Raw genomic sequence first — 22,955 nt, 5'->3', positions numbered from 1 at the left:
GATTACCCGTTTACAACCACCAAGTTTTATCATTTCACTCTACGCGGTGAAGTCGGAGACGGTTATCTCCTTTCCCTTTGCGGTTGGGTTTGTGAGATCAGCTTTGAAAAAATAATATTCCTGCGAGCATCCTCCTACTGGAAACGCCAGTCTCGGAGACTCGGAAAGACTTTCCTGGGTTGAAGGTTCAACTTAGCGTTGTTATAAGTAAAACAAAACACCAACTAACTTGTACAAAAATATATATTCGGAGTTAAAAGCACACTCGAGAAGCTAAAATAATTTTAACGTGTTTAAAAATAAATGAAAAAATCTCCCAATTAAATTCCAATTTTAGTTTCGGTGGTGTCGTGTTGTCGTGTCATGGCGCAAAACACATTCCTGCGGAGGAAGCTGGTAGGTCAACTGCGGCGTGGTGTATTCCGCAAATATAGCTGACTGTGAGGGCGGGCACAAGCTGGCGTGAGTAGGTTAAACGTTGAGTTTTATAAGGGCACCACGGGGTGACCAGCCCCTCCCCACCCAGCCCCACCCCTCCCACCCCCACCCAGCCCCACCCTCCCCACCCAGCCCCTCCCCACCCTCCCCACCCAGCCCCTCACCACCCTCCCCTCCCCTTCCCACCCAGCCCCTCCCTCCCCACCCAGCCCCTCCCTGCATGACGGACGGACGGACACAATAATCTCCTGTGGGCTGGTGTAACCAGGAGGTTCCTACCAGTATAACCTTCATTCTGAACTCTCTCATACCAAAGACGTCTCGTCGTCGGAAGATGTCTTCCCCCCCCCCCCCCCCCAGAGATGATGTAAAAAAGCGACCTCTCAAGTCCCCTTGCCTCTGTGTGTGTGTACAGCGTGATCATTGTATGGCGGCAATCTGAGCAAAACGTCTAATTCTCAGAGCTGGAGGTAGACGTTCAAAGTGGTGGTCTTCTCGTGCCCTTGTTTGTGACCGGGGCTGATAACCATCTTTTTCTAGTGTCAGCGAGACTTACTGAAATGTGCATTTGAACCCCTGACGGATGTCAGTTGCGCCGGCTCAGTGATGTGACGAGCTATTAGCTAGGCATGTAACGATTCCTGCCCCCCGCCCCTCTCACCCCCTCGCCACACCCCCCCCCCCCCCCACGAGTAATTTAATGAATCCTCACGATTTGATAATTATTTTCTCGATATTTGGCAATCGTTTGTGCAAATTATTTGCGCCGTTAGCCTAACTTGTAACACATTCTAAATAACCGATTCCTACGCATGTGATGCGATGCGTGTATAATTAGCACAAGAATGGATTTTAATCGATCAAATGATGAATAATTGAGCACTCTGTGTTGTTTTTTTCTGTTTGCAGTGGAGTCTGCCATTTGTTTTACGTAAATACATTTGTCGTTTTTTTCTCTACTTTCCAACCATTTGTCCTGTGGTTGTCATATCGGAGCTACTCAACTCAATGGGGCCTTACCAGCTGGAATAATGAAGTCTGAGCCTGAGTCTGAATTTTTTAAATTTTATATTACCAGGTAAGGCCAACTAAGCTACATGGGTTTTATTTTTTAGAAGCTACCTGGCCACAAATAATAGCTCAACGAAGTGGCTTATCACGTGGAAGTGTATAGCAGCCAAATACTCTAAACGGGTGTTTCTAAATGTGGAGGGAAAAACCGGAGGACCCGGAGATAAATCCACGTCACCAAATTCCAAATATACAGCAGGCATCAGAGTCGGGATTAAACCCACGACCTCCTGTGTACCAGGAGGTTCTGCTTCACCTCACCCCACAGGGATCCGTTGTAGTCCGGCTCATAATTCGATCCAAGAATTATATCTTGCTTCATTTTAACCGTCATGTTTGTATTGTCTCACTTTTATTTCTACTTTTTTAAGGTCTCTTTTACACGCAATTTTGTTGGCACCTTAGCCCCAATGTAACGTGCGCGTGTGTAATCGCACACTTAATAAATATTCGATTCGCGCAAAACACCCTTTGGTGCACCTCCAATTAGCACGGCTGGCTATACGTACGGCGAGTAAGAAGTTTAACATACCTGCATACATACGATACACGTATCGCGAGCGTGATCGTCGAACTTGGATCGGCGGCGGGCGGCTAACGCGCCTATTACGATCCCGCCTGAGCCCACCCAGGCCTGCCCTAAATTCAGGTCTCTCTTTTAACCGGGCGAACGTTAAATCACTTAGCGGCACAGCGGCGCGACTTGCACCAGCTGTTTTGCTCGGAGAACACTGGCCGTATCTCAACGCGGCGCCTCGGCGTGATATTTATTAGGGCCTCGGCGTCGATGAATTCCGGGAGGAAAAAAGAAGCGTTACAGGACATATGTTGGGCACGGCTGTCCAGGCCACTTACGGCGTGCCTCGACGATACATAATTCATCGCGTAACTCGTGCTTGTTTCCCTGCCGGGATGATTTTTTCTCCCTCTTCTTTTTCGGGCACTCTGTGTGTGTGTGTATGCGTAGATATTTTGTAAACACATGTCGGTCGAAAGTTATTTCTTTTTTTCTTTCTCACTCGAGGTATGCACATAAATGTTTTGCAGATGGCAAAATGATGCAGTTTAGTTTCGCGTTTATTGCAATGATTGTAAGTTAGCTCTAAGCGCAGTGATTGTAATAATGTTTTTTTTTTTTACTCAGGGTAACCTTACCGAGTCTCAAGACACCTTTTTGAGGAGGGTCCTGCGTTGGGATGTTTGTGCCGCTTCCATGTTAACGAGTGTTTTTACCTCGTGGGAGAGAACTCTGGTACCCGGAGGAAACTTACGCACACGAGGAAGTAATACTCACAACTCTGCACGGTTAGATGTAGGAATCCGTCGCTGTACTGACGTCTCCTGGCAGCACAGCAACGGATGCTCATGGCCCAACCGTGGTCTGTGCAGCAAAGTAGGAGAGTGGATGTTCACTTTACCCCAGGAACGCCAAAGCACGGGTTGGCTATGTACGGCGCAAAATAAGTTGAACATACACAGACACGTAACACCTTATTCCCACAGCCGAAGCCTACAATCAACACCTGATAGGCTACGAGTACTAACGAGTCTCACCCCCACTTAGCTGCCAAGATCTGTTGAAGCAATTTTTACCCCCAAAGTTTAACTTGGAATAGAAATCATCCGGTCGGTGAGTTCACATCCCAGCAAGGGGGTCACCTCAGCCAACAATTTATCCAGGGGGGTTCATAAAGTGAGCACTCCGCTGCTCTGGAGGAATACAATATTTGTCCCGGTTTGCAAACACCGTTGCCCCCGCCGTGCGAATTACGGGATGCCGCCCCCCCCGCGCCCCCAGCGCCCCCCCACCGACGTTTTGAGCAGAGGAGGAAAATTCGAGTCCACTTCAAAGTGAGCGCCATTGGGAATCGGCGTCCAAGCAAACCCATTGCAGCGCAATAACGCGACGTGGTTCTCGCATTTCTCCGCTGCCTTCGTGCGAGCGGGCCCCGCAACAACAATGTGGTGCGCCACGCACTTGTTGTTTCTGTTACGCGGCCGGCTCCAGTAGGCGTGCGTCCTGTGTTACGTAACTCCCCTGATGTGTACGCTCCATTTCATGGGCCTGCTGTACATTTTTTGCTTTAAGTCACCGACGTCGGCTCATTAGATGCATTGTTTACAGCGGGTAGATTGTCATATGGCGGACCCCATTAAGGATGGTTGCACATACGCCAAGGAGCGTTGCGTAAGGTCAGGTCACATGTCCTGGTTTTTAAGTAGGCGTCTCTCAGTGTTTGTGTCCCTGTGCCTTGCGGAGCGCGTGTGTGATGATGCTTGTAGCGTTACAGGGGCAGCAGCAACAGCTTATATTATTTTTGTTATTTACTTATTTCTGCGGAGGAGCGTAGTAGTTAGTGCACTGCTGTTACACTACTGATGACCTGTTTGAGATTGCTGGCCATGCTGTGTGGGTAATGAGGTTTCTTTGACCATACTTCACCATTATGCTGGTTGGTGCAGGTTGGTACAGGAAGAAACCTGGGACCAGTTCGGATATTGCTCACCACTGATGCTGTTGCCAGGAATCAGGTTCATAGTGTAGTAAACTAACCACTGCGCCACCATTCCAACTCTCTCTGCATACACTACAGTGACAAAAACCAATAAGTATTCAATCATGACCCAGACTTGCGGCAATTAGTCTTACCTTAGAGGAGCGTAATTGTCACGTGCCTCTAAAACATGTGCAAGCTGCAGCTCCGATATCCACATTAGAGACACAGATGTGGATAGGGGTGCCACGGTGGAGAGATGTTGACCACCTCGCTTGGTATACAAGAGGTCGTTGGTTCGATCCCAAGCCTGACACCTATATATTTGGAGTTTGCATGTTCTACCCGTGGTCATGTGGATTTTTCTCCGGGTCATCCAGTTTTGCTTCTGCTTTTAGAAGCATGCATTTAGAGCATTTGGCTGCTGTAAATGTCCACATTGATGAACCCCTTCGTTGGGCTATCATGTGTGGCCAGGTCGGTTCTGAAAAAGAGCTATATAGCTCAGTGGGCCTTACCTGGTAAGAAAAAAAAATTCGAGATGTGTGTGGGCTTCTAAAAAACACTTGTACCATGCTGCCCCAAAGATCTATTCCGATTTAAATATTGGTACAGAAATGGGTTCTTGAATCCATATGGGCAGACCTTTGAGTGTCACTCCTCGCACTTACCAGGTTTTCTCGGGGTACACTAGTTAAAACTATTAAACTCCTAATATACAGACGTCAGGGTCGGAAGGGAACCCATAACCTGCATACCAGGCGAGGTAGTTAACATCTCGCCACGCGAAGCCAAACGCTCATCAACGGATTTGGCCAAACATTCCAATGCAGGACCCTCCTGAAAAAAAATGCCCTGAGACTCAGTGAAGCTTTTCTGGGTAAATTTAGGATGTTAATAGTGTATAATTGTACTCTATGAGACCTCCTTTACCAGTGGCAAAATATAGTAATAGGTTTTTACCCTTTCAACTGGTACAAAAACTGACACCTTTATACAAGGCATCATGTTTGCAATAACCACAACACAAGCAGTCAAAATGCAAACAAAAATAAACAACTCTGATGATGATAATAATATGCACTGTCCTTGAAGTTGATTGGTCCACACCCGAGACAGCTTTTCTTAGAGCCTAGTCTCCATTGGTGTTGGACCAGATGACGCCAAAGGCGCCTTTCTCGCCAAGCCGTTGCATAATTATTCTACTTATAATTGCATTTTAAACAACCAGTGACTAACATCATCTGTTCTAAACACTTCACAGACTAATAAACACCTTCCTTGATCTGAACTGGACTCCCCTGGGTACGAGAATTCTCCTCCAAGCCAAACTCATACTGCTGAAGGAATACTCTTAACACGATTATAAATCTTGCCCTCCAATGACAGCACTACCCGGCACCATGGATCTGGGATCATTATCTCCATACACAAAGAACGGTGGTAATTAGGCTCGAAATGATTAACTCTCCCACGCTTCAATGAATTGTCACAAATGGGATCTCAATTCGGTTCTGTAATTGATTCTTTTCAACACTTTACAACTGATTTTGAAAATGCTCATGCGTTTTAGCTCTGTCCATCTCCTGTAACGTGGGGGGGGGGGGGGGCGGTGGTGATGGGGGGGTTCACAATAACTCTTGAAAATATAATCCAATATAAATTAATCTTTAGTGTAAAGTTACGGAGCTATTCGGGACTGGCCCTATTAAAAACCGGCCACATTTGATGAAAGGGCTGTCCGTGCGTGCGTACGTGTGTGTGTGTGGGGGGAGCGGTAGTGTAGCAGTTAGCTCGCTGCGCTATGAACCTGGCGACCCGGGTTCGATTCCCGCTCATGGCCAACACCAGTGACTATTATCTCAACCGGTCCTGGGGCTCCCCTAAGTCGACTCAGCCTTAAATGAGTACCTGGTGCGGTGTGTAAACATCGCCACTGAGGAGACAAAGGCGGTCGGGCGTGGTGCTGGCCACCCACCCCCTCGTGTGCCGTGCCGGCCTTCATAGGTGCTCGCTAACAGCACTTGCCCCTACAGTCTGTTAAGGCTGTACGGGGATCTTTGTCTTGTGGGCAGTAGTAGTGTAGTGGTTAGCGCACTACGCCACGAACCCGGCGACCCAAGTTCGAGTCCCGCTCACGGCCAACACCGGTGACGATTTACATGAACCGGTCGTGGGCCCCCGAGATCGACTCAGCCTCAATCATCGCCACTTGGGAGACAAAGGCGGCCGGGCGTGGTGCTGGCCACCCACTCCCTCGTGTGCCGTGCCGGCCTTCATACATGCTACTTTGTTCACGCCACTTGCCCCAACAGTCTGTTCAGGCTATGCCGGGGGGTGGGGTCTTTGTGCGCGCGCGCTCAGATCTGGGCTTTTCCCACCGTGTCGCCACGGTGCCGCGTCTCGCCGACACCTACCCGGAGCTGGCCACCATGCTGCTGTCACGTGCGCCGTCGCCCCTGCTGCTCGCGGAGGGCACCGTCGTGGACCCGGCTCGCGCCCGAAAGCTCCAGCGCCTGGAGGCCGTCCGCCGTGCCGAGGGCGGCCTCGCCAGCGGCGCCAGCGCGTTCGGAGTCCTGGTTAGTTTTTCCGGCACCCCCCCCCTCCCTGCCCAGTCCGTTCCGGTTGACGTGGCTTACGAAGCGAAACAGCGGCTCATCGTTGGCTACGTGGGACGATCTTACCCCCTATTAGCATTTCGATGAAATTAAATGCTTTGGGGACTGCAATTTTTTTCCCAGAATAGATTTTCTTTTTATCTCCATTCTTACCCGATGTTTTTCAACCATGGTTGAAAGCGTTTATGCATTAGTTTTATCTGTCTTTCTGTGTATCTGTCTGTAAAGGGGGGGGGGGAGGGGGGTGGCGGGGGCACGTTAACCCCAGAAAAGATTATCAAATATGAACGAAACGTTACCGTGAAGTTGTGCTGTTATTACGAACTTGTCCTGTAGAGAATCGACCACGTTGATCGAACGGATTGCCCCACGGCCTTCCCCTAGCAGATCGCCGTTGTCTCATCGTGGCACACGGACAGACGCGCCGCGGCGCCTGGAGCGAACGCGACCGTTGTTGATGCTGATTAAATACTTCCCAAGACAAGCTGCACATTGGAAAGCCCTGCCTCCATGGCGGTTGTCGTTTTCGTCGTGCTCCCTCCTTTGGGATGCCATTCCATCGCCAGCCTTGTCCGTTGGCCAACTACCCATTTCTAAGGGACAGGTCCTTCCCGGGCCCACCTTGCTAGCAAATCGATACTTTGTCTCTAAGTCGTGTTTCGTCTCTTTTCCATATTTTCCTGTTTTGTCACAGTGTTATTCCCCAACACGCAGTCTCTCAATCCCCCATTTGTGTTCTTTCCCGTTACTTTTTTTGTCCGTCCCATATTCTTTTTCAGGCAGGCGATGTTCACCGATTGAAAACTTCACTCTTCGGGCATTTCGACGTGCCGTTTTTTTCTGTGATCAAATTCGCATTTCAAATATCGCTCCAACCTGCTCTTGCTCGACTCTTTCGTAATTTTAATCCCCCGTCCACCTTCGATGACTGGTCTAGATATACACACTCCGTTGCGATGCTTCATTGCACGCCTGCTCATTGTCGGATGAACCTCCTCCTGACCGACTGCAGTTCATTAATGAACATTGAAGGAAGCTGACGTTATCCGACCTCACGCATCCATTCATTATGCGTTCTTAACGCAAAGCCATAGAGTCTCATTCCAGTACCGATTGTTCTGCCTGCAGAACTAAAGACCCCCATCGGAGGCTGATTATTCTTTCATCTACTGTCTAATGATCTCATGAGAAACCTTGCTTTCACTGTTGTCTTAAAGACCAACATCCCTTAAGAGACGTAAGTCTATTGGCATCAAGGGCCTTAACTAATACTGGTCCGTTGTCTAAAGATGTCATCAGATGATTGGACTCTGTGCATTAATTCAAGACCACATCAGGTGTGGGGAATGTGACAAAATAAGCACTCGGATGATTACGCCTCCTTCACTGATCTGTCTTTCCGTGTAAAACAATGAAAGTATGTTATACACATCCCATCAGAGACACGGCCTTCTGGGAGTGCATCATTTCAGCAGCATTGTTTCAACGCAAGAAAATACTGGAACCGTTTCGACATTGAGTGTCTCATCAGAAGCATCAGGCTTGCTTGAACCAAGTTGGTGAAACTAACAGATATTTACAGGCAAAATCCGGGCAGTTATGTCAGTATTTTTTACAAGTGATGGCAACAGCAAAAACTAAAAAACACCCATTACAGCTATAGTTTCCACGTTTATGTTTCAGTCGCTACAGGATATAAATGTCAGGCGAAAGACGGCAACGGCGATGAGTTTTCTTGTTTATAAGAGTGGGGGCGGTGGGGGGGGAGAAGTAATCTACTTGGTGAGCTGTTCTTCATGCACAACGAATCACGCATTACGGCCGGAACGCCGAAGCAGAGCGGGCACGCTGAGCTCGCGAGCCCTGAATTAACCGCACTGCCCATTACAATAGCCGTAATGCAAGGACAGTGATGGGATCGTCTCCGCTTCTGTCCCCCCTTCAATACAGCTCGCTGTAGAACTCCCCCCAGCAGTGCGACTCACGACCTCCCTCTCCTCTCTGTACCAAGCCAAGAGCCGGGATCGTCACTGGCAGGAGTCATTTATCCACCGCATCCTCCAGATCTCTCTCCGCTCCTGTCCTCCTACTGCACTACATCTCACCGAAGAACGGACCCCAGCATGAATCACAGCCTCCCGTTCCTCTCTGCACCAAGGACCCGGACCGTCACTGCCAGGCGTCGTTTCTCCGCGGCATCCTCTGTATCTCTCTTCGCTCCTGTCCCCCTGCTGCACTACAGCTCAGCGAATAACTTTTCCCAGCATGAATTCACAGCCTCCCGTTGCTGTCTGCACCATGGACCAGGACCGCCATTGCCAGGCATAGTTTCTCCGCGGCATCCTCCCTATCCCCATGTTCCCCATGTCTCGATTGACGTGTTGCAATTAATGGGTTCACATGACCCCTGCAGTGACGAGTGGCCAGTGTAAAAATAAATTATTTAAACACGAATCAAATTGTGGATCGCGGTAATTCCTTGGATCGCTGGCCGAGGGGGCTGATGTACAATTCAGTACAACACAATTTGGATTTGCATATCATCTTAATTGTGACTGCATCTCACTGTACACAGACAGTCTATATAAATAGTGGGCAGGTTTTAATTTATAGTGAGAGGGCCAGAGGACAAGGAGGGTCTTGAGCCTACAGTTAAATGGGAGCAGGCAGTCACAGCACAGATGGCTAAGGAAGAGAGTTCAGACCATGGTAGGAGTAGCAGAGGAGGATCAGTGGAGTGGTTACACCCTCGTGTACACACACCAGACCCTCCGCACACACAAATTAGATACCGCCTGCATGCACTTCACACTGCCAGATGCCACCATCTCTCTGGTTATTTTGTTGTCATCTCCCACCCATTCCATCCAGCCCAAGTCAAGCCATTCTCTTAACCACCGATTTTTGTCCCGATTTTGCTGTGTTGGAGTCACGTCACGTGAGACGAAGAGCTCATTCGTAGCACCCGCGGGGGAGCAGCTCCCACCCTCCGTGTTTGAGAACGGCTCGCAGAAGTTGGAAACCACGGAGCTACCTGCGAGATCCCTTCAAGTGACTTCTTGTCCACGCAAGGAGGGGGCAGCGCTTTCCCACCCGCCCTGCCACCGGGAGTAAATGTCCTTTATATCAGCGGTCCCCAAACTTTTTGGCACCAGGGACCGGTTTCGTGGAAGACGATTTTTCCACGGACCGGGGGGGGGGGGGGGGGTCATCATTGGGTCTTTCCCCCTTTTCAAAGAAGCTCTCCAGCGACGTTTGTTTTTTTTACTCATTTCGGCTAGGGTTAGCTGAGACAAGTGCGCAGTGCGGAAAAGAGACGCGGACGGAAGTGGTAAATAAAATCATGGGCGGGCCACGCGCGGACTCACCGCTCAACTCCTGCTGTGCGGCCCAGTTCCTAACAGGCCACGGACCCGTACCGGTCCACGGCCCGGGGGTTGGGGACCCCTGCTTTATATGACAGTCAAACTGATATTTTACGTATCAGAGCTGTACATTTAACCAAATCAGGTGCAGACCCAAATGTAATGGAATTTTAGTTTTTTTCTGTGCAGTCAATTGCTAACGGGGCTGAAGACAGTCATCTCACGACACTCGAGAACCCGATTTAATGTCGGGCGGCAGAACCTCTGGATTCAAACGCGCGATCTCAGTGGCGCAAACTCCTCAGCGCTGCTCCGACCTCAGAGCCACCTCATCAGCAATGCCATTCTTGGCGGCGGAAAAGGCTGAGGCAGCAGCGAGGGCCTCTCTTCCTGCATCGTCAATGTGACGGCTGTGTTTTTTTCCATCCTCATACCCCCCCCCCCACCACTTCTACTCGCTCCCCCCCGCTCCCAATGAGCCCACAAGGCCATTACCATCTGTATGAGTCATAATTAGGAGTCGGGGTCAAAAGCGACACGGTTAGGATCGCGCCGAAGCTTTTGTTGGGATTAAATAAGAATCCGTCAAATCCCCCCTTGAGAGGCAGGTGACTGCTCTTAAGAAAGCGTTGCGGTGCAGCGCGATGAATCACGGTAATGCGCTCTGTTTAGGGCGTTCATTGGCTTCCGCTCCCATAAACCGCTTGCGAGTGGGCGCGTGCCTTCGTAACGTGAAGCTCGCTTATTAATCCCATCGGGAGGGTGAGCGCCAGCATGGTTGTGTGTGCGCGTGTGTCTGTTTGGCGAGAGTTATAATAGAGGTTCGGGCATTGCGGTTATGAGCTTGGCAAACCCGAGTTCGATTCCCGCTCATGGCCAACATCAGTGACGATTTATCTGAACTGGTCCAGTGCCTCCCCTAGGTCGACTCAGCCTCAAATGCGTACCGCGTGCGATGTGTAAAACATCGCCACGAGGGAGACAAAGGTGGCCGGGCCTGGTGCTGGCCACCCACCCCCTCGTGTACCGTGCCACCGTTCATAGGTACTCGCAAACAGCACTTGCCCCAACAGCCTGTGTAGGCTGTCTGGGGGATCTTTGTCTTTGTGTGCCTGTGTGTGCACGTGCGTGTCGGCTGGAGATTATTAGCCCCTTTGGTCGGGCCCGGATGTGTCAATTTAACGTAACGAATCGTGGCAGTATTTTAAATATGGGCACTGGAGCGGCGGGATATGGAATTGGCATGTGATTTGTTAAAGTGCAGTTTTATAGTGAGGTGACCTGCTCGTGCAGATGCCAAGGTAAAGCACGATACATTACCGGCAATAACATACGAATGGGTGACCTCGTTATAGATTCCAGAAAACGTCCTCATGCTCAAAACAAGTGACATGCAGCGCTGAACTCGGCTTGCTAATCCCGCGTCGGCGGTGGATATTCCACGCATTTCTGATAGATCGCCAGGTCGGTCAGTCCCGTCTCGAGGAGTGCATTCCCGTCACACGTGGTGCCTGTCCCACCCGGCCCCAAGAGGGTATGACGGCGATGCCGACAGCAGCGACGACAGCGGCGGTGGTGAGAAGCCGATGCCGGGTTGGCTCCGATTGGGATTTGAGCTCCAAATGCCTCGTGGGTGGGGGCGCGTCCCCCCACCCACCCACCAGAGGTCGCAAACGGGTTTTGATTCCTTACCCGTACCCGGCCGCACCAGGGTCGCAAACGGGTACCCGTACCCGTACCCGGCCGTACCCGTACCCTACCCGTACCCGGCCGGGTACGGGTAGGGTACGGGTATCGGGTACCTGATTGCAAACTCTGGGATGAAGCCATGTTGCAGTCGCGGGTGGGTTGATTCTAGAAACTTGAATTGTGAGAAAAGACAAGACGTTGGGAAATGAGTGACAAACGGTTACTCACCAGTGACTCACGGCCTACCCGTACCCGGCCGCACCAGGGTCGCAAACGTACCCAGACGGGTACGGGTAGCCGGGTATCGGGTAGGGTACGGGTATCGGGTACCCGGTTGCGACCTCTGCCACCCACCCAACAGCCCCTGCCGAACGCAACCAAATTGCACTGCGTCCCAGGGTCCGTGAGACCTTGGGCTTGTTCGTAAAATAACAAAGACGCGATTCGAGCAACGTTCAATTCACCGGCGCACACGACGATGTCCGTACGCCTCCAATGTTCGTGGGTTTTTTTTGCCCTTTTGAAAAGAAAAACCACTGGAACAAACTTTCTTCGGCTCGGTACAGAACAGGTTGTTTTTGCGTTCAACGGTAAACGTTTCGTCGGGGGGAACAAGTTTGTCAGCGCGGCACATGAGCAAGTGATGGATCCCGGAGTGATTTACGCTAAATGAATGAGCTTTGTGTTGCTGTTGATAACGCGCTCCCTTGCGCCACCGCTGTTACGGTCCCATGCGCCCGATGCCAAATCACTGCCGCCCTTTGGCTTCCTGGGTTTTTTTTGTCGATGTGGCTTGACTTTTCTTTTTTTTTGGCATCGGTGCGTCTGGTGCATGTTGCCGCATTCGTACGTACACCTTATCGCCGTCACTCCTGTGCCCAATGCTCGCTTGATGTTCCTCTGTATTACTCCATGCGGGGGGGGGGGGGGGGTCTTTCCCCCACCCTCTGATTGTTCCTAAATGGTGAGATTCGGGGTGTGTGAAACCCAGTGTGTGTTTTTTTTTCACGCGACTTGCGAAAACGCGCACAACACACGCAACACCTGTTTGCTCGTAGATAAGGAGGTCTAATTTTGTGTATTGGCAGACAACCAGCTTAACGCTGATGGTTTTGTGGGAAAACAGACTAATCGGTAGCAGGCTCCGCAGGAAATGCATCCGAATTACTCTGCGGTTTATCACGAGAGCCGAACTCTTGGCCTTCTTGAAAAATGCCTTGACATTGCCTCTCTTGCTAAACCCGAGCTGTTTACGACTGCGCACAGAGAGGATGCCCGCCAGTCTTAGAGCAGCCTGCTCCACTTCATTACCCTCTTGCCCCTTCCTCCGCCTTGCGTGCAACAGTAAAAACACACCGTCATCCGACCTATTACCCACTCGTCCTCTCACTCTATAGGTTTGTTTGGGGTTAGACCGCGTGAATATGAATGTGTTGGGAAAAACCCGCCCACCGCCCGACACACAGCCAATTAGTGAGGTTGTCTTCTTGGTTCTTTTCGGTAAAGTCACGTAGAAGGGAAATAATAAAATAATAAAAATAAAACATAATAAAATCATTCTCACGACGTTTCTCTCATTCAGACGCGGTCTTTCTGACAGACCTGTTCTTCACCTGAGGACGGCTGCTTGCATTGTGGCCGAAACGTCGTGAGAATTATTTTATTATGTTTTATTTTGATTATGTTTTATTTTTATTATTTTATTATTTCCCTTCTACGTGACTTTACCGAAAGAACCAAGAAGATGAATCCCTGCAGTCACGAAAGCTTTAAATCTAAATAGTGAGGTTGTGTCGCATAAAGAGAACGTGGCCAATCCGTTACTAGTGCAGCACACCGGTGTGTTGGAGAGTAAACCCACAACATTCACAACATTTACAATTTGAGTAAATGTTGTGTGTTTACTCTCCAACACACCGGTGTGCTGTACTAGTGACAAATTGGCCACGTTCTGTTTACGTGACAAACCTTACTGATTGGCTGTGTCGGGTGGTGGCGGGTTTAACGACACATATTTACACGATCTAACCCCCAGCAACCTCTATTATGGATGATATTGGTCGCGAAAGCCCACTCTGTGTTAAACTCGTCTTCCCGTTTGCGCCGCTATGCCGACCTGCAGGTTGTCATATTCTCCGCGCGTCTGTTCTTTTCTCTCGTCCGCATTTGTACGAGGTCAAATGGATGAAGCCGGGCGTCGCAAAAAATGTGTCAAATTTGTCCCCGAGTTCTCTCTGAAGTGGAATGTTCATCTTGTTATTCTGTGCTTAGTTTGCTGTCTCTCCCCCCGCACCTCCCATGAGCATGGTTGGCTAGGTACGGTGCGAAAACAAATTTACATACATATCTGCACTTTCTTGTGGAAAAAGGGTATTCCGGAGTTGTGGATGGGGGTGTCACGGTGGCGAGATGTTTACTACCTCGCCTGGTATACACGAGGTTGTGGGTACGATCCCGACCCCAAGCCTTGTTGTAAATTCGGAGTTTGCATGTTCTCCCCGTGGTCGCATGGATCTTTCTCCGGGTCCACCGGTTTTTCCCTCCAACATGCGCGTGTGGAGTATTTGGCTGCTATAATTTCCCACGCGATAAGTCACTCCACTATGGCTGTCATTTGTGGCCAGGTTCGACCCGACCGGCGTGCGTCACCCGTCCTACAAATCCACACACAGTCCAACCTCCCCGCCCTTGTGTGTTGTGTCGTCCCCCCCCCCTCACACACGCGCCCGCCCGCCCGTCAGAGCCAGCGGGAGGAGCGCGCCCGGCGTCTGCGCGACCTGCGCGTGGTGGAGGCCTACCGCGAGCGGCTCAGGCCCGAGAGCATCGCCAACGCGCTCGTGCGGGCGCTGACCACGCGGCACGCGCTGCACGCCGCGCCCGGCACCGCCGAGTTCTTCGAGTTCCCGCTGCGCAACCCCCACTCCACCCCCCAGACGGTCGGCGTGCAGAGCACCGACCCTGAGCTCAGGTGAGTTGACGCCTGCCACGGAGGGCTTACAGGTCCCTTCGTCGTCTTGCACCATCACCACCCCCCGCCCCACCCAGCTCCCGCCGCACTCCCACGCCTTCCTGAGTGACTTTGACCGCGCAAATTTGTGGCCACTCGTTCAGTCACCGCACCTCCGCCCTCTGGAATTCACTCTTCTCTTCGGCGCACCTCCTCCCCCCCCCATCTCTCCCGCCCCTCCCCCACCTCTTCTCTCTCCTTTCCCCTCCTCCCTCCTCCTCACTTCCCGTCATCACATCACTTCTTGGAACTCATCTATTTGATGGCGTGCCTGCTGACCTCCTTAGTTATCCTGTTCCCCCGTGCTCGGTGTGCAATGCGAACGCTCCCAACTGTGCGGTAGTCCCGAGACGTGCGGTCGTCTGATTTAGCCCACTGCGAATGAAAAGTTGTTGTCGGCAGGGAGAAGTTGTTGTCGGCAGGGTGGATGAGGAGAGCCGGGTGAGTTCCCGTGAATCAAGCCGAGCGAACTGACGGTACCGTTTGCGGCACTCGTGGAGCGTTTACTGCCTCGCTTTGTTTGGCCCGGCTCTCCCTTGCGAAGAGACCAAGTCTCAATGGGATGTTAAAGACATACTCTTTGGTTCTTTCGGTAAAGTCAGGTAGGTATAAAATAAAATAAAATAACTTTTTTATAAAAAAAAAAATCAAAAAAAATTAAACCACGGCGTTTCGGAAGTAACACAAGCTTCCGTCATCAGGTGGGAAAACCACAGCAATAAATACAATTACTGTAGTGGACAAGAGCTGTTCGTAGCAAGATTTTATATACGGAAGAGGGGGGGTGGGAGGAGCCAGGGAGGAGAAGCAGGGGGTGGGCGGGGGGTGCGGGGTGATGGTGGGAGAGGTGTGAAGGTACAACATTTCCAACGAGTGGACCGGGGATGTTAAAGATCTGTGGGAAAGTCCTTTGTCAATCAGCAGCTGGGTCGAGGCCTCTGCTCGCCATATCAGAGGGATGTTTGACTGTACTTTGCCGAGCTGGACAGTGCTGATTGGTGAAGGGGTTGAACTCCAGGACCCATTCAGATATTACGGGCCATTGATTGTTAGCCGCGGGTGTGGAATCGAACGCGGGCCAGGTGCCTTGGAAGAGGTGAGGAGTTACCCGCACTTTATCCCACCACATTTGTGGTATGTACATTTTTTTCTGCTGGGCGTACAGAGGTGGTAAGATTTCAGAAACGTGCCGTTGATTCCTTATTTTGACACGTGCAATATATGGATCCGTTAACATTGTTAAATTAACCGGCACGTTGGTATTCGCAAATTAATTACTGTACAAGCACATCATCAGCAGAAGCAGAATTTCCTATTTATGACGAACAAATCCATTTGAGGCTTATCTGATTTCGAAAAAAACCATCTTTTATTCAAACGCTTCCACTCAAGGTCACGCCAAAACAGAGGCCCGCCGCAGTATTGCCTCCGATTTTCATGTCATTCTCGTGGTATCGTTTTTCTTGATCTTGCTTTTTTGTTCGTATGCACATTGCCAATTTATCCCAACACTTCCTGCTTTCCTTTGTTTTTTTTTCACTCCTGTGAGATGGGACAAAGAAAAGCTGCAAGCTAACAGCAGATAAGCCAAGCACGTGACAGTTTTTCTTTTTTTTTAAATATCCGTATCATACACCTGATTTTAATTTGTAAAAAAAAAATGTATTTCCATCCCCATCCCCACCCAATTGTAACTTCATCGGCATAATCATCGTCATCATCAGCCTTGTTAAATCCATTTGTGGATGAAGGCCTCCCGAAAGCCTGCTGCCACTTCTCACGATCTTGCGATGTAACAATCCATCCAACTCCTGCACGTGAACCGATCTCATCGCTCCATCTCCTCAGTAGGCATCCTCTTGGATGCGTTCCATTCCTTGACTTGCCTGCAGGATGGGCTGCCACGGTGGCGAGATGTTAACTACCTCGCCTAGTATACAGGAGGTTGTGAGTTCAAACCTGACCCTAACGCCTCTTGTATATTTGGAGCTTGCGTGTTCTGCCCGTAGCCGTGTAGATTTTTCTCCGGGTCCTCCAGTTTTTCCCTCGACATTTAGAATCAACATGCATTTAGTGTATTTGGCTGATATACATTTTCACATGATAAGCCACTTTGTTCAGCTTTCATTTGTGGCCAGGTCACTTCTGAATAAGAGTTATATAGGTTACCTGGTTACATTAAAAATTGTTTAGTTTTGGTTTAGGATGGTAGAGGGCAGGTTGTCTCAACGATTAAAGGTCCGCACTTTCAGTTCAGTTTGAGCTGGTGGTCTGGATAAGGCTGAGAGCTTTTGTTCAGACAATGCTTGCACACCTTTGCGTGCTGCGAAATCCATTGGAGTGGCACACAGAGGTTGGTGACAGAGGGGAAAACCTGATGCCAATTGGTGGGATATCGTAACAGCGGTGCTTGGATGATGGGTTGTGACTGCAACCAAAGGATGCCATGGCCAAAGTGTGGCAGGCCTCAACAGCAATGGCTTATGATGACCTCTTGATCTCCAACTGGTTGTTTTTTTCTTCAAGTAACCATCTCAAAGGTGCCAAGTAAGCTATGGCTCGGCATATGCACTGTCGGCAACGTCATGGCGGACTTGTGGCGATTTAGAGGGATAAATTTCATAAAAAGGATATGTATAAGTGTGCGTTGTTTCATCGACCTAGCTCAAACTTCCGCCTCATGATTATCCTTTCACAATGGATGATATTAATGAAAACAAATAGTGTCCACTGCCTTTTTTACGCGGAGTAAAATACCTTCACGGCCACTGTGTTTGCGCTGTGCGGTTGTCACGAGCTTTTTAAGCCAAAGATAAAACACATGACGCTTCCTGAGATACAGTGGAAATTCAACGACTCGAAGAGGCAAAGCAAGACGGCCTATACAGGAATACTAAAAACTAGTGGGAGAAGTGCATGCATGCAGCCAGCCTGCCTGGCTGCCTTATTATAAACTGCACACCCTTAAAAGTAGCTCTCCGATACGACACGAGGGCCCCCTGGTGCCCGTACGTCGCATGGCTTAATAATCGTTGCGTCAAACGTAACCCCTTCAGTAGAGTTGTCATTTCCTTACTGGCCTTCGCATCCCTTTTCCCCACTCCAACGTCAGTGCTGCAGGCCAATGCAGCTTTGTAATTTTTATGAATGGCAGTCAAATTTACCCGGTGAAATGTTAACTACCTCATCTGGGGGAGTGGTCAGCACCAGGTTCGGCTGCCTTTGTCTCCCTGGAGGCAATGCTTACACACCGTACCAGGTACACATTTGAGGCTGAGTCGACCTAGGGGAGGCCCGGGACCAGTTCAGATAATCGCCACCGGCGTTGGCCATGAGCGGGAGTGGAATTCGTGTCGCCGGGTTTGTAGCGAAGCACGCTAGCCGCTACACTACCGCCCCCCCCCCCACCCCCCCCGACAGAAACACGCGCACTCTCGCACGGTTACCCCCAACTGTGCACGACCCACAACGGCGACCGTGCCCGACCCCTGTTCGCCGTCGCAGGGTGATCGTGGACGTCGAGGAGTGGCGCCACTTCAAGCGGCTGACGCGCAAGACCACGCCGCTGGAGGAGGGGCTGTTCGACGTGGCCGGCGGCGACGAGCTGAGCCCGCAGCTCTTCCTGAGGCCTCGTGAGACGGTGCTCGTGCCCTTCAAGTACCAGAGCTTCGAGGCGGAGCGTGGCGGCGACGCACCGCAGGTTCTCCCGACGCAGACACGCCGGGCGCGTGCGCTCGCCCGGACTCTCGGGCGAGCGGGTTCGGTCATCGCCCGCACCCGCGCGCAGCTCACAATTCGCTTGCCGGTCACAAAAATTGTTTGGCCGCTGCCGGGAGCGATCAACACGTTCGTCAATAACGCGGCAGATTTGAAAGGGAACATGTATAACAGGCGACGTTTTGGGCAACGGCCCTTCTTGATAGCACGTCAATAAAGAGTCCAGAGAGATGGAGTGGACGGTAAGAGTTGGAGACTGCACTTTACACCATGGGATCTGAATAATAATAATAATAATAATGGTATTTTAAGGTATTTCATCATGACCAGTTTTTTTATTGCCATATGAAAAGTTACACAATTAGCAGCGATTGAGAAACAGACAAGACTCTGCAATAATCAATTGTGTATTACTGCATGAACTCATGTGTATTAAAAATATTAAAAGTAAAATGATAAAAATGTTGCTGGTACATTGCATTGTGGGTAGCCCTGTTTCAGTGAACAAACCCCACATTTGCATAATTCACATAATCCACTTAGTGATGCATTCCTGGGCTTAATTATCACGGAAAAAGTTTAGAGAGACTCTCAATAAATGGTAGGCTTAATAATGAGTTGTGATTATTAAGAACCAACCGACTGCCTCTCACATCTCAAGATTTATAAAAGGTAAAGGTGCCACACAGAAAAGTCTCCCTCATGCCCCTGCTGGCAGATGCACCTCCGCTACGACACTTGGCCTCCTCTTCTGCAGTGGCCAAATGCGGTGGGCATACCCATACTTTACCCCACCACACGTGGCCTGCCGATCAACGAACCGTGGTGGCATTTATAATTCTTGGTGCCACAGAGACAGGTGAAGTTAAGGAACGTTGCCCATTGTTTCAACTGCCACATCAAAAAAACTCAAGGAACCGGTGACCTGGATTTGCAAGTCCATCGTGGTAGCTGTTACACCAAATCACCTGGATCTTGTAAAATCTCCAGCGCTTAGATGAGTTAAGCCTGGATAATTAGGTTGTGGGGGCTACGTGGCAGGCATCAGAGGGCATTGTAAAATACATCGGCTTACTGTAGTTCTATTTTTTCACATTTAACCTTCCCACTTTCAACCCCCACTGGTCAGCATGAGGAAGTGTGGTCAAATAATCCCCATGAACTGCACGGAGTGGACAGGCCCTCATCCAGCAGTGGATTGACAAGAGGGATGTACATACACATGGGGAGATAGTAAGTTGGTTAACCGATGACCAGGATTTGACCTCCAACATTAGTGCCACCTGGACAAATATGTTATGAATTAAAAATGTTAAGTCATTCCCTCGTGTGCATTCTTACAAACCCAAGTAAAATGTCGCTCAGCGAAAAAGTTTCTAAGATTTTTGTTCACGTGAAATCCAATCGAACGTGCTTGTTTTATTCACTGGCCATTCGTGGTGAGGCGGAGACCGTGAAATAAGCCGCACTAGAAGCCCCGATATAATCACGGGTGGCTGGCTGGTTTTCATCCCAGGATCGCGCCAATGTGGGCTGAGTGTCCTGCCCTCGAGCCACCAATCCTCCTCCTAATGTTGCAATTAAATGCATCGGACACGCAGATGTAGGTTGTCCATTACGGCCGGGTTTGCTCCATTTGACGAACTCTGCGGCTGCTGTAATTGCACCCTGGCTAATCGTGGCTATTGACCAAAAAGCCAGACCTAAGTGCCACGTTTACATACTTTGGTCACGTGGAGGACTCAACCAAACACAATTCTTCAGAGTCAATACAAAAGATACCTTCTTGTGTAAAAACCATCAGGGTCACACTATGAATAGACTGACCCCTGCCATGAGAATGCGGAATTAAACTGCCGACTCCGGCAACCGAAAAGGCATGAGCACTGCCCCCCTCTATCGCTTAGCTCGAACAGGAGCACTCTCCGAAAATGTTCGTCCCCAAAAGGAACGGGACGTTTCTTCGCAAAGAACCACGATGAGTGATTGAAAGGTCCCAAGGCCTGACACACGAAGCAATGAGTGACCTTGATGAATCTCTACTGTTTCCCCACGTGGTCCCCTTGAAGTGTAAACGTCTATCAGTGTTCCACGGCTTTAATCCCCCACAACACTGAATAACTTTTTGTCTCGCCTTGCTAACCACTCGTTCACATCTTCTTGGTTCTTTCAGTAAAGTCACGTAGAAGGGAAATAATAAAATAATAAAAATAAAACATAATAAAATAATTCTCACGACGTTTCGGCCACAACGCATTATTTTATTATGTTTTATTTTTTATTATTTTATTATTTCCCTCCTACGTGACTTTACCGAAAGAACCAAGAAGATGAATCCCTGCAGTCACGAAAGATTTACATCGCTCGTTCACAGTGCGTGTCACTTCATTGTCACGAGAAAAATTATTAACTCGAAACAAATCTTATTGTGCTTATTCGCTCGGGAAAGCCTCAAGACTTTATTTTTTTTAAGTTTTCTCAGTCAGGGGGATGATGTTGTTACGATGTGTACTCCCAATTGAATAGTTTGCAGGAAATCTTTTCAGCATCTCTACGTCTTTTTTTTGGCCCGTTCCGAGTTATATTGTGTGGGAGTTTATTTTTAAGCAATGGGAGGAAACCGAAGAACCCAGAGGGAACCCAGGCACAACACAAACTCCATGCAGAAAGGCTTCTTGCTGCGAGACATGAGTGTCACCAATGCAGCACCACCCACATTTTTTAAATGTATTAACTTATTTTTCACGTTTCATCTAACACTTAGGGGGAAAGTAGATCAGGGATTTGTTGTTTAATGTTGATTCATGAACTCGAAATACATACATCGAGTTTTATGTTTACTCGTGTATATGGCTTGTTTTAATCATATGTGTTGTATGTAATCAGACCATGTCTTCACAATTGCCACCAGAGGTACATCCGTTATGCGCAATGATTTTAAAAAAATATTTCATTCTTCAATTGAATCGTGACCCCGGTTTGTGATTTAGTCATCATGCCACTTTTAAGTACTGCTTTAAGTTGTCACTCTTTCATTGGAGCTTTTGTCAGAGCACCTTCTTCTAGACAGCTGATCTCTGATGGAGTGGCTATAAAATAGACTAAGAGACCGGTCTCTCATGGGGTGACCATACAATAGACTAAAAGATCAGTCTCTGATGGGATCACTATACAATAGACTAACAGACCGGTCTCTGATGGGATGACCATACAATAGACTAACAAACCATTCTCTGATTGGAATACAAACAACAGATGATTGCTCTTTTGTTGACAGGGTCCCGAGGACCCCAGCAGACCGTGGGTTGCCGCGATGACTTCCCAGCAGCAGGCGTCCGCACGGCGGGGAAAGGAAATCAAGGTACGGCGGTGGCCATATGGGCGTTGAGTGATTCGCGAACTCCCGAGCGAAGCTCCTCGATGGAGAATGCCCAATAATTTGGCAGGTGGACCGAGCGCGATACTCACATGTGCCCGAGCTTTTCACATTATTTTTCTCTCCCATCCAAAAGCACCAATACTGACGCTGAGTCATACAAACTTTCCCAAGGTGTCGGCCATTTACAACTTCTTTACAACTGCCAATCAGACCGCCACTTGGCTTGATCCAGAGTGATCCCTCTCTTCAGTTTATCGTGAGTCTCGTCACTCAATCTTTATTGGTGGTCTTCTTTGGCTTACGCTCCTCTGTGACCACCTTAGAGCTCCTTTTCTTTGCCTTTCTCAAATGATGCCCCCACCACCTCTGTCTTGGTGCCTCGAACCAGTTCCCAGCCTTTAGCTCACAACCTAATTTGTTTTTCACGGTTTCATTTGATGTAAAGCCAGCGACATTTCAATATAACCGAGATTTCGATTACTTTTTCAGGGAGCTCACCAAAATGAATATTAAATGTGGGAAAATACTAAATCTTGGATCACAGTAATTGTGTCAATGGGGGCTTTTAGGGGCCCTTGTTGTCTCTCTGCCTGTCTTGTTTGTAATATGAGCTCGCGCTAACGCCCATGAAAGTAATATAATGTTCGTGCAAAGTCGTGTTGTTGTTAGACACTTACTCGAGATACAACCGGGCAAATTGATCGCGCGTCATGTGGTCGCCTCCTCTCCCAATCACACGGTTAGTGTGCGACGTCTTTATTTTCACCAATGAATCACCTCCGAGGACATGCGCACGTTGGAAAGCAGCGTTGCGGAATCCATTGCGTGTGCGTGACTTTTCTTCCTTGTTTTTGTTCTTTTTTTCTATTTTCTATTGCCACTCAGACAACCTCGCCTGCGATGCCGACTCGTGACGCCGGTTACAAGAATAAGCATAACGATTTGTTTGCGCTTCCTGCACGATAAGCGACTTAAATCGCATCTCATCTCAATACATTTAAAATGGGCACCCCCAGTGGCAGCTGTCCCTGCGCAGCACAAAGCGACCTTTGCTCCTGGCCTGCAAGCGGACATGAGCAATCCTTAACAAATAACTTGTGGTTAAATCTCGACTTGAAGCTTTCGTGACTGCAGGAATTCATATTCTTGGGTTCTTTCGGTAAAGTCACGTAGAAG

General features: G+C 49.4%; 1 protein-coding gene across 6 annotated transcripts in view; it reads left to right on the top strand.

Moving 5' to 3' along the window:
• NPHP4 (nephrocystin 4) overlaps nt 1–22,955 on the top strand; it is a 285,849-nt gene that overhangs the window by 215,047 nt on the left and 47,847 nt on the right. For 5 of the 6 annotated variants that reach the window (XM_078873295.1, XM_078873294.1, XM_078873296.1 and 2 more), the window contains 4 exons: nt 6,369–6,583; nt 14,418–14,644; nt 18,188–18,383; nt 21,678–21,761. In XM_078873295.1, coding sequence (XP_078729421.1) covers nt 6,369–6,583; nt 14,418–14,644; nt 18,188–18,383; nt 21,678–21,761 — 722 coding nt within the window. Of the gene's footprint in view, nt 1–6,368; nt 6,584–14,417; nt 14,645–18,187; nt 18,643–21,677; nt 21,762–22,955 lie in introns of those variants that run through there. The other variant, XM_078873297.1, reaches the window with a different exon arrangement.

This window comes from Lampetra fluviatilis, chromosome 36, assembly GCF_964198595.1.
Source record: "Lampetra fluviatilis chromosome 36, kcLamFluv1.1, whole genome shotgun sequence".
NCBI classification, from domain to species: Eukaryota; Metazoa; Chordata; class Hyperoartia; order Petromyzontiformes; family Petromyzontidae; genus Lampetra; species Lampetra fluviatilis.
Note: the sequence above shows the minus strand (reverse complement) of the source record. Positions and strands in the feature narration are given on the sequence as shown.